Source organism: Triticum aestivum, chromosome 1B (assembly GCF_018294505.1).
Source record: "Triticum aestivum cultivar Chinese Spring chromosome 1B, IWGSC CS RefSeq v2.1, whole genome shotgun sequence".
In the NCBI taxonomy this organism is placed as follows: Eukaryota; Viridiplantae; Streptophyta; class Magnoliopsida; order Poales; family Poaceae; genus Triticum; species Triticum aestivum.
In genome coordinates this window covers 498,451,373-498,462,369 of record NC_057795.1, presented here as the reverse complement: position 1 = coordinate 498,462,369, position 10,997 = coordinate 498,451,373, and the positions used below count along the sequence as shown (strand labels likewise).

General features: G+C 48.9%; 2 protein-coding genes across 3 annotated transcripts; one reads left to right on the top strand and one right to left on the bottom strand.

Annotated features, from left to right (window-relative positions):
- Positions 1-2,727: 2,727 nt before the first annotated feature.
- LOC123093262 (uncharacterized) lies at positions 2,728-5,114 on the bottom strand. Of its 2 annotated transcripts, none has more exons than XM_044515181.1 (4): positions 4,650-5,114; positions 4,247-4,532; positions 3,158-3,826; positions 2,728-3,072 (listed from the first exon to the last, which is right to left on the bottom strand). In XM_044515181.1, exons 1-4 carry the CDS (start codon positions 4,919-4,921, stop codon positions 2,986-2,988), a joined length of 1,314 nt encoding a protein of 437 aa, XP_044371116.1. In that variant the 5' UTR covers positions 4,922-5,114; the 3' UTR covers positions 2,728-2,985. The 2 variants fall into 2 exon arrangements, with proteins under 2 accessions (XP_044371116.1, XP_044371122.1); XM_044515187.1 differs by having other exon boundaries at positions 3,158-3,745.
- Positions 5,115-7,503: 2,389 nt separating this feature from the next.
- LOC123093257 (putative receptor-like protein kinase At4g00960) lies at positions 7,504-10,754 on the top strand. Its single transcript, XM_044515169.1, has 7 exons — positions 7,504-8,438; positions 8,799-8,942; positions 9,027-9,157; positions 9,235-9,445; positions 9,568-9,805; positions 9,910-10,063; positions 10,133-10,754. The coding sequence occupies exons 1-7, from the start codon at positions 7,613-7,615 to the stop codon at positions 10,463-10,465; spliced, it is 2,037 nt and encodes a 678-aa protein (XP_044371104.1). The 5' UTR covers positions 7,504-7,612; the 3' UTR covers positions 10,466-10,754.
- The last annotated feature ends 243 nt before the right edge of the window (positions 10,755-10,997 follow it).

Genomic DNA, 10,997 nt, shown 5'->3' with positions numbered 1-10,997 from the left:
CCACAGAAGATCCGGCCAACCCTGCGGGCATTGGAGCTGCTGCCGCGACAGGATCTTCCTCGGGATCTGTTGCAGCTACAACTGATGACCCTGTGCAGCTCCCTGAATCCTCTGCGGCTACAAATTCTGCTGCTCCACCATCGCGACGTACACGAATGCAACAAGGGGTAACTCAACCTGTAAATTATAAAGATATGACTAAATATGGTTTGGTCTGCTCCACAGGAGAGCCAGATGAGCCAGAAACCCCTGATGCAGCACTTTGTGATGATAAGTGGAAGAAGGCAATGAATGAAGAGTACATGGCACTGAAGAAAAATAAAACATGGCACCTAGTTTCCCCACAACAAGGTAAAATTTTAATTGATTGCGAGTGGGTTTTCAGAACTAAGAGGAGATCTGATGGAATCATTGATCGCTATAAGGTTAGGCTCGTTGCAAAAGGCTTCAAACAACGATATGTCATAGACTATGATGATACTTTTACTCCTGTGGTAAAATCTGTCACTATTCGTCTTGTTTTGTCCATTGCTGTTTCCAGAGGTTGGAGTCTCAGGCAGCTTGATGTACAGAACACGTTTCTTCATGGTGTTTTGGAAGAGGATGTGTACATGAAACAACCTCCTGGGTTTGAAAGTAAGAATGCTCCCTCTTATGTGTGCAAACTTGATAAAGCTCTATATGGATTAAAACAAGCTCCAAGGCGCGTGGTACTCTCGTCTCTGTCACAAGATGCAAAAACTTGGATTTGTTCCTTCTAAGTCAGACACATCATTATTTATTTATAACAGATCCAATACATGCATATTTGTTCTCATCTATATTGATGATATTATTGTGACTAGCTCATCTGATGAAGCAATCAGAGGCCTCTTAAAAGACTTGAGTGCATATTTTGTGTTAAAGGATCTTGGAGACATGCACTATTTTCTTAGGATTGAGGTAAATAAGCATCAGAATGGACTTCATCTCTCTCAAGCAAAGTATGCAGCTGGTCTGGTTAAAAGGGCAGGATTGCAAGGTTGTAAACCCTCACTCACTCCATTATCCACCTCAGAAAAGTTGTCTCTTAAAGAAGGTAAACCTTTGAGTCAGGAAGAGAGCACAAAATATAGAAGCCTTGTAGGAGCTCTTCAGTATCTAACTCTTACCAGGCCTGATCTATCTTTTGTTGTCAACAAAGTCTGCCAGTTTTTGCATGCACCTACCAATGTTCTCTTGACAGCTGCCAAGCGCATAGTCAAATATGTTAAACATACTCTAAACATAGGTCTAAATTTTAGCAAGTCACCCTCTACACTTGTCAGTGCTTTTTCTGATTCTGACTGGGCAGGATGCCTGGATGACAGGCGTTCAACAGGTGGTTTTGCAGTCTTTTTTGGACCTAACTCAATATCATGGTGTGCATGCAAACAGGCTACCGTATCCAGGTCAAGTACTGAGGCAGAGTACAAAGCATTAGCAAATGCTATAGCTGAAATCATATGGATTCAGTCTATGTTGAAACAGCTTGGTGTGAAGAGTAAACAAGCTCCATGCTTGTGGTGTGACAACCTTGGTGCTACTTATCTTTCTGCTAATTCTGTATTCCATGCCAGGACAAAGCACATAGAGATAGACTTTCATTTTGTCAGAGAGAGAGTTGCTCAAAAGCAACTTGACATTCAATTTGTGCATTCAAAGGATCAGATTGCAGGTGGATTCACAAAGCCTTTGCCCACAAGGAGTTTTGAATAATTCAAGCATAATCTCAACTTAATGAAACTGTGATTAAGGAAGGGTGTTAAACGTGCTATGATGCACCGGCGCATGAGGTAGTTAGGATAGATAGAGATAGATTATTTTCCTTTCTCTCCAAGTCCTATCTCCTCCTTGAATATCTCTCTCTCATATGTAATCTCAACTATATTGTATGCGCTATGGTTGGGAGGTGTGCCCCATTATATAACACGAACCCGTCGGCCTCAACAAGCTAAGACATTTCCAGCTATCGCACACGGGGGAAACCCTAGGATCTGGTCTTCCAAATCGGACGATGGCGGTACTACGGTGTCGTTTCTCTCTTGAGACCATCATTTATGGAGCAGCACTGGAAGACAGAGGTGGGAGGTGGAGTGACTTCGTCTTGCATGGAGCTTCGGTGGAGCTGTCAAGTCATGCCTAGCCGATAGGTGCTACGTTGAGTCATGCCTGGTTGTCAGGTGCTACGCACGACAAATCTTCCTGATTCTTCGCATCTGGGCGGACGAGCGCAGGGCGGTGGCGCAATTGGGCTGCCTCGTGGCCTCGACGGATGTCCGGTCTGGCAAGGACGATGCGGATCTCTCTCCTGAAGATGAGTCAGTAGTCTGATGATGACGGCGGCTTCTAAAACGTGTGCATGTGATGTGCGCTTTAGATAGGTTGCACCGGCTGTTGGTCCCGATACGTTATGTGGATTGATCAGCGACAACACCGATTTTAGATATGGGGAGTGAGAGCACTCCATATTATCGAGTTTGTAGGTGTGAGTGGTGGCTTCAGGTGGATTGATGTATGTTCTTGTGAGACCTCTGTGAAATAATTAACAAAGATGGCTGCATGCACCGATTAATGCAGAGGCCGGGGGCCTAACCTCTTTTTCAAAAAAATAAATCATTATCAATAATAAGAGTTCATTTTCCCGAATAATAATAATAATAATAATAATAATAATAATAATAATAATAATAATAATAATAATAATAATAATAATAATAATAATAAGAGTTCATTGATCTTGTAACTCATCACAGTTTTACATTTAGAGCAAGGAAACCACCACAAAACAGAAGCCTCAAGCATTCAGACACCAAATAAGTTTGTAAGGGGACTGGACAAAACGATCATATAGAGGAGAGCACGGCACCACCACCTGGTCAAATTAAACAGAACCAAAACAACTGCCACCAGGACTTACTGATCAAGCAAATGCACAACCAGGCTCATCTCAACAGGCTGTGGCCGTCAAGATGAATGTTCCTCCAGCCTACTGATGAACACGTCTGTCAGCGGTGTCCTCGAGGTAAGCATGGCCCGCAGCAGCACAACGGCCTGCAAGACAACGGAACCTCAACAAGGTGGATACAGTAACTGGTCTGCATAATAAATCTAAAATTCTAGCTACCTTATTACGTACCTCTTGTTTCGTCATGTCAATGTCCATCTCCACCACGTTAGCCTTGTCTCTGCCACGCCAGTGCTTGGTCACAGACATCGCAGAGGCCTGGTGCACTAGCAGATCATCGTCTACCACGTACTTTCGGTCTTCGACAAGGTCATAACAACAGCCAACACACGAGCTATGGGATACTAGACCCATGAAGTTCTTTGGTTCTACGGAGTCTTTTTTGGCAGTGGAGCAGTCAGGGTGCCTGCACAACGGGCTAAGGGGTGGATTCAGCAACGTCTCAGTCGGGTATCCACCTGCTATGAAGCCTGCTGCGTCGAGCTCGACGACGCTGGCGTACAGATTGGCCATGCCGCCGCTGCCGAGAGGAGAGGTGAGGCCACTGTCGTTCATGTTCTTGATCACACAGCCCAGTGGGTAAGTCAAGAAACCGAGAAGCAGATCCACGAAATCATGCTTGCATTCAGCATACATGACCTTCCTCTCCTTGGCGTCGTAGAAAAACTTGGTCTTAAATTCTGATGAAGCTCCCGGGTCTTCATTGGGAGTTGCTACGATTTTCTGGTTGATGCTCGGTTTCACAGTGGCACGAGCATCCTGACCACCGGTTCCCATGGGTAAGAAAATATCAGTGAATATGGTATCCGACGACAGAGAAGCCTTCAGCATGGATATAACCTAAAGTTATACAGAATAATCCAAGTTAAGTTACTACTCCCTCCGTCCGGGTTTATTGGACCCGTAAGCCACAGAGTATAGTCCGGATTTATAAGGCCCCCCGTCTAGAAAACAACCCTGAAACATCTAAAAAGCAGGAGCTTTAATGCCACGCTAATTGCACTAGGCATGCATGCATGCAAGCGTGAGCTGGGATTGAGAAGTGATTGGTGCATGCAGGCATGGGAAAGAGAGCAGCGTGAGAAGCCGAGCTGCTCGCCGTGTTTCGAGGGACGGCATGTAGTTACTGCGAAATAAATCAAATGTCTCTTGGTTTGGCTGCTTTGGCTTAGAGGCCCAATAAATCCGGACGGAGGTAGTACTAGCTAGTAGAGAAAATGCTTCAACTTCTGGAGTAAATTGATGACTAAATTGTGCTACCTTGGGCCAGCTGACACGCACTTCCACCTCCTCAAACCCGGGGAAGGCGGCCTCAGATTCAGAGCTGAACCTGTGAATCAGCGAAGTGGATGCCGGCGTGATTGTCCAGTCATCGCTGATCACAAACCGTTCTTTGCACCTCACGAACTTACCAGGCGAAGAGCTTGCTTCACTGTACGCACGCACAAGTCTGTCCATGACTTTCCAACAGCCACAGAGATTGCCGTTCACCTTCAGGTTCGGCTGGTTCTTGACGAACGCATCGTGGGTGAAGTCAAGATTGTACCTGAGCCCGAGAATACTAGGGTAAGTTTTAATAGAACTAAATCAAGAATTCAAGGCCAAGAGATCGGGCTAACTAGATCGTCACGCATTAGCTCGTCTCCCAAGAGAAGATACGTACCGGTACCGGCCACCAAACTCATGGGCGGTCGACGGCGTGAGAAGCATGCCATGGCAGGCCTCAACCTTGAGCAGCTTACCTCCCGCGAGGCGTCTGACGCTGTCACAGAGGTTGGAGAGGCATCCCGGCGACGGCACCACGCAGAACTGGATCGCGGATAGCGGAAGCGTGAGGAAGCTGAGGAGGACGTCGACCAAGTCGGAGCCCGCGTCGGCGAACAGTACGCGGTTGCGCGACTTGTCGACGGCGAGGTTAATCTTGATGGAATCCATGGGTGCAGACTATTCGTACCAGTTCAGGGGAACGGTGGGATGGATGGATATGCAGGTAGTCGAAATTTGTGGAGACTCTGGGATCGTACAAGGGGAGGAGTAAAGCGCGAATTTGAGGGCTTTTGTTCCCCCATTCCAGTGCTCCTTTACTCCGAGCGAGTGCGCCTACATGCCGTGAGGTTCGTTCCTCTAGTTCCTCTATATGCTTTACTTTTTTTTTTTTGATTGAGAGGACTCTTTATACTTTACTGCTTTACGTATTTTTGTTCTTATATATGTGGTTTAGCCCACCGACACCTATATATTTACTTATTCAGAGGGTGATGTCGACTAAGAAAAGGTAGTTACACAGATGGCAACCGTCGTCGTTTGATATAGAGGCCCGGGGTTTCAATCTCCTCGCCGAAAAAGAGGAGAAAAATGACAACCATCTAATTAAAATCTTCTCTTCTATTTGCACAGATATCATGTTTTTTTTCTTGAGGTAAAACCATCACGGCGAAGTATATTAATCGGGCACATGGTTACATTTTTTTTTGCGGGATCACATGGTTACATTGTCAGCGATCACAACACAGATAAAAACTATAAATTTTATACGACATGTCGTCAAAGTGTTTAGCTAAAACATTTCATCAGTCATAGCTTAGCTTCTTTCGGTCGAGTAGAAGCAAGAACGGCAATTTGGCTTGCACCAGGCCCTGCTAATGTAGGTGCACTCTGTATGGAAGGTGTTTCTCCACCTTGAGCTATGAAATCCCTTTTAATCCCGCGTAAAACAAACACTGTGTTCCCTCTTGGCCCTTCTAGAACAATTACTAAAAATTACACGTGTGAAGTTATGACAAAGAAAGGCACATTCTTCATAGATGGCCAAAGGTTCTGGTTACTGGGCGGTAAATCAATTACCGCCTGGTAACCGAGTTTCTCGCCCCCCATAATAAACATTTATACCGGACAAACAATACCTTTATTTTTGAAAATTTTGAATTCAGATTCTCAAGATAGAGTTAAACACAAGACATCTCTCTTCCAGTAAGGGTTCTATTCAAGTTTACAATATCAAAACAACATTTTTAGATATTTGCATTTAAGTTTTTTTCAGCGCAACAACATATGCACCAAACGTTTTCTGAGAGAGGTGACAAGGCTGATGATCACGAAGCCCTAGCCGCCACTGGACGCCAACCCCTCTCGTGGTCGGGGCAAAGCCTATGCGGCGACACGCTGGGAGGAGGTGCGGTTTAAGGGGAGTTTGTTGGGGGAAGGCTTGGAGGTCTCGGAGGGCCGCTGGGGTCGAAGAAGGAGATGAGGGCTTGAGTGGAGGTCTTCGTTAGGCAGTGCTCGGCGTCGGCGTTGGTGAAGCTGGTGGCGGCTGGACGAATCTAGTCCGGTGTGCTTCTACGATGGCCCAACCTGGCTAGGCCACTTTGTTTCTATTAATGAAAATTGGGGAGAAACACTTTATGTTCAAATCTTGTTTTGTAGGGCGGACAATATTTAAAATGCTTCAACATTTTTTGTCCCTTTTTCAAAAAGGAAGATAACACCCGGCTTCTGCATCAAGCGATGTATACAACCATCTTTACTACAGTATTCAACAGAGTCTGACATAACAAATCCATGGATCAACTCATAATCACCTTCCTGACGATCTATGTCGCTACACCTACTAGTTTGATGATGTTTCTTGACTTCGCACCAACGCACACCACGCAATCTGGTGGCCTCACTAAGCCGCTCAATGACGAGCCGAGAGCACCAACCGGTCTACCAAACCCTTAGCACGCATGGTGTTCACACGCTCTAGAATATGCTGTTGTCATCTTCCGTCGTCCCATCTTTAGGAGGGATCAATACATTAACCTTGTCAGGCCCAACTGTCGTTGACGCCACCACGTCAATAGATAGTGCCACCATCCTACACGCGTCCATCAACATGCATCCAACGCCGAGACTCCATTGCGCCATGCCGCCGAGACCAGCCACTGTTGATGCGGTAAGATGCAACATCGCTCCGCCTCTTGCCCCCTCGTGTCAGCACCTGTTCCAAAACAATGCCCCCAGAAGGGGAACGACACCGAAGGCTTTGTCATCGTTCGATCCGGGAGAACCAGATCTAGAGTTCTCCTCAGAGCATTCCGAGCGGGGGGACGCAGACTGCCAACGACGTTAAAGCCGTCGTCATCGTCCGCCAAGACCGAAGTCGACGCGATTTTCAGCGACAGACGCGTCACCCCAACCCTGCAGCTGGTTCCACATCGTGAAGACGTAAGCAATTGCCGGCACGCCGAGGACCACCACGCCCATAGGGCAGCACCAGCCGCCAGCCCGCGCCACCAGTTGTAACATTTTTGTCTGATTTTTTTAGAAGAACAGAGGTTATAAATGTCGCAATCGATGTTGCATATATGTGAAAAATGTTGCATGCGGAAATTCGATGATGAGGCCATGAGGGATCGGAGATTATAGATTTGACAAGAAATGTTCGGTGAGAGGTTTCAGCCCGCTAACGCCTAGCGCGTGAGGAATAGTCTCAGTCTCGCGTGCGAGTGCGAGGACTAGTCATGGTCCACAACTCAATCCAGCGTCCTTTTGTGCACCCCATGCCATGCATCTCCTCTCCCAGTCCATGCACCCAATTGCATATTGCTTTCTTCGCTTGGTTTGGCTGCGCGTACGAACCCAACAATGGCGCCCTCCCCACGAGCCATGCGTAGCCTGAGCCCACTGTACTCTCTTCTCCTCCTTACCGGCGCAGCCATGGCCGCCGCGGACCCCTGGTCCACCGACTGCCCGAGCGACACAAACTACACCCGCGGCGGCGTTTTCCAGGCCAACCTCGACGACCTCCTCTCGTTCCTCCCCGCCGCTGCGTCGGTCGCGGCCGGGTTGGCCGAGAACACCACCGGCAGAGAGCCCGACGAGGCGTACGGTCTCGCGCACTGCCGCGCCGACGTCAATGCATCCGAGTGCCGCTCGTGCCTCGACACCTCGGCGCGGGACGCGGCCATCAAGTGCCCCGGCCAGAAAAAGTCCACGCTCTTCTACGAAGCCTGCCTCCTGCGCCACTCGAACGTGAGCTTCTTCGGCGTCGCCGACATGTCATGGCTGACCGGCTTATGCAACGCGGTGAACGCGACGCAGCCCGAGTTGTTCAAGACGCAGCTGGGCGCGCTGATGAACAACCTCAGCAGCAGGGCGGCGTCGTCCCCGCGACTGTTCGCGGCCGACACGGTCGACTTGACGCCCTTCACGAAGATCTACGGCATGTCCCAGTGCACGCGCGACCTCGCCGGCGACGACTGCAACCGCTGCCTCGCCGTAGCCGTCTCGTACATCCCGAAATTTTGCGACGGGAGGGAGGGAGGACGGGTCGCCACCCGGAGCTGCTCCATCCGGTACGAATTGTATCCTTTCTACAACGCCCAGGCCGCCGAGGCGGCGATGTCCCCGCCGGCACCGCCGCCGCCAGCAGTAAACGGCAGCGATCACTCCGGCCCTGCAGAACGCGCTGGTAAGTCAATGTCCCCGTCAACTTTGTTGTCCGTAAGCTCACGCGTTTCTAACTGGCTGATACTTGTGGCCATGCAGTTTTCTTGTTTTGAAATTGTCGTGTCAATCTTGCGTCTTTGAATAGACATTGCTTTTGGTGATCAAAGTAGCGAGTTGAAAGTTCAGACAGCGACTGAACTAGTACTCCCTCCGTTCCAAATTACTCGTCGCAGAAATGGATGTATCTAGAACTAAAATACATCTAGATACATCCATACTTGTGACAAGTAATTCGGAACGAAGGGAGTAGAAGATAGGGTAAACTATTCTCATTTTCCTTTTGACTGAGAGCGGAGACGACGAATCTTCGTTGTGGGTGCAGGAAACGACGACGCCACAGCCAAGATAGCCCTGTTCGTCTCGATTCCAGTTGCTGCCGTGCTGTTGGTGGTGTTGACAGTTGCTTTCTATCTGTGCAAGAGGAAGAACAAGAAACCACGCGAACATGTGCTTTTATCCAGCGCCGGTGAGTGCTTCTTGGTCGATTAATTATATTACTGACAGGCTTAATTATATATTACTCCTATATACTGTTTGTTTCTGTGAGCAGAGAGTGAGGATAGAACAGACATGAGAAGCTCAGAGTCTCTCCTGTACGATCTGAGCACTCTAAGGGCGGCCACTGACAACTTCTCCGAAGAAAATAAGCTCGGGGAAGGCGGGTTTGGGCCGGTCTACAAAGTAATAACACGGAACCTGGAACATGAGAAATTAATTCCTCCGTTCCTGTACATAACAATCGACTTGGTGTCGTTCAGGGCACTCTGCAGGATGGGCAGGATATCGCGGTGAAGAGGTTGTCGAAGACCTCTCAGCAAGGGCACGTGGAGCTCAAGAACGAGGTTGTGCTGGTGGCCAAGCTCCAGCACAAGAATCTGGTGCGCTTGCTCGGCTGCTGCATCCAAGAGGAGGAGAAGCTCCTCGTCTACGAGTACCTCTGCAACAAAAGCCTCGACAAGATTCTATTCGGTTGGTGCCCAAACTGTTATATATGTCCAATTAAGCGACATTCAGTTTCAAGTCATCTCGTACATAGTAAGTGTACGTGTTTTCGCACTTAACAATGGGATTGCACATGTGCGTGCGTGCAGATCCTGCGAGACGGCAGGAGCTTACGTGGGGGCAAAGGTACAGGATCATCCAGGGGATCGGGCGAGGCCTCCTTTACCTCCATGAAGATTCCAGGCTAACCATCATCCACCGGGACCTTAAGGCGAGCAACATCCTGCTAGACCCCGACATGAACCCCAAGATCTCCGATTTCGGCCTCGCCAAGCTGTTCAGCGTGGACGCCAGCGTCGGGAACACCAGCCACATCGCCGGAACCTAGTGAGTTCGTTATACCGATCGAACAGCAATAAGTAATTCATGGTGATGTACGAGAAGCCGAGAACCGAGCTAGCTAACAATGCGGTGCCCGTCTTGAAATGCAGTGGGTACATGGCACCGGAGTACGCCTTGCACGGCATCTTCTCCGCCAAATCGGACGTGTACAGCTACGGCGTCCTTGTACTGGAGATCATCGCGGGTCGCCGCAACAATTTCAGCCAGTATCCGGGCACTAATGGCGAAGATCTTCTGACCACGGTACGGGTGTGACCGTGATCATGCCGGATCAGTCAATATAACTGGCTAATTATGCTCCTGCGTGTACAGGTCTGGAGGCACTGGAGCCGTGGGAGCGTGTCGGGGTTGCTCGACGGCTGCTCGGCCGACGGGCTCCAGCCGACGGAGATGCTGCGGTGCATCCACGTGGGGCTGCTCTGCGTCCAGGAGGACGCGCACCTCCGGCCAGGCATGGCGGCGGTCGTCGTCATGCTCAACAGCCGCTCGATTACGCTCCCTGTGCCGACGCCGCCGGCCTACGTCGTTTCGGGCCGCGCGAGTGCGTCGGGGAGGAGCACGACGCGCGAGGCACAGGCTCCGGCGGGAGCTGTTCGTGGGCCGTATGTCAACGACGCCTCCGTTTCTGACCTGGAACCCCGGTGAACGGGCGGCCTGAAAAATAGGGTGTTCTCGGCTTCTGGTGGCATCGCCGTCCAAACTTTCAGCAGTGTGCGTGGACTAGGCGATGTGTTAAATCGTTTATTCTTTTAATTTTAAAAAAAAGTTGTTTAATTTTCAACAGAAATGCTATTTTTAGTCGACCGAAAACAACTCGTCTTGAGTTGGTGTAATCATTGATATGGTCACTTATTCTTTTTCGAAATAATTCCTTATTTGACACTATCTTAAATTTCGTTTCCTTATTTAACATTGAATTTTTTTTTCTTCCCTATATAACATTGAGTCTAAATTTTATGCCCTTTATAACACTTTCTTCTATTTTTCCATCTAATGATGTTAAACGGCAGATAGAAGGACATTTTTACCCTTGATGTAATATGAGCCGGTCATCTGTTGCAAGTTGCCCGCTCTCCGATCCATGCATCCATCCCCGCCGCTACTAAGCACGACACGCCCAACACTTGATAGCATTGGCTCAACAGCTACACAACCACGTACGCACTAACCAGCTGTG

What these genes read in the sequence shown, in the direction of transcription:
- LOC123093262 (XM_044515181.1), bottom strand. Translation starts at nt 4,921, where the DNA reads ATGGATTCCATCAAGATTAACCTCGCCGTCGACAAGTCGCGCAACCGC. An exon ending in TGCGTGTCAGCTGGCCCAAG is followed by an intron (nt 3,827 to 4,246) that starts GTAGCACAATTT and finishes GTATAACTTTAG; the next exon opens with GTTATATCCATGCTGAAGGC. An exon ending in TTGACATGACGAAACAAGAG is followed by an intron (nt 3,073 to 3,157) that starts GTACGTAATAAG and finishes GTTGTCTTGCAG; the next exon opens with GCCGTTGTGCTGCTGCGGGC.
- LOC123093257 (XM_044515169.1), top strand. Translation starts at nt 7,613, where the DNA reads ATGGCGCCCTCCCCACGAGCCATGCGTAGCCTGAGCCCACTGTACTCT. An exon ending in GGTTTGGGCCGGTCTACAAA is followed by an intron (nt 9,158 to 9,234) that starts GTAATAACACGG and finishes GGTGTCGTTCAG; the next exon opens with GGCACTCTGCAGGATGGGCA. An exon ending in GCGAAGATCTTCTGACCACG is followed by an intron (nt 10,064 to 10,132) that starts GTACGGGTGTGA and finishes CTGCGTGTACAG; the next exon opens with GTCTGGAGGCACTGGAGCCG.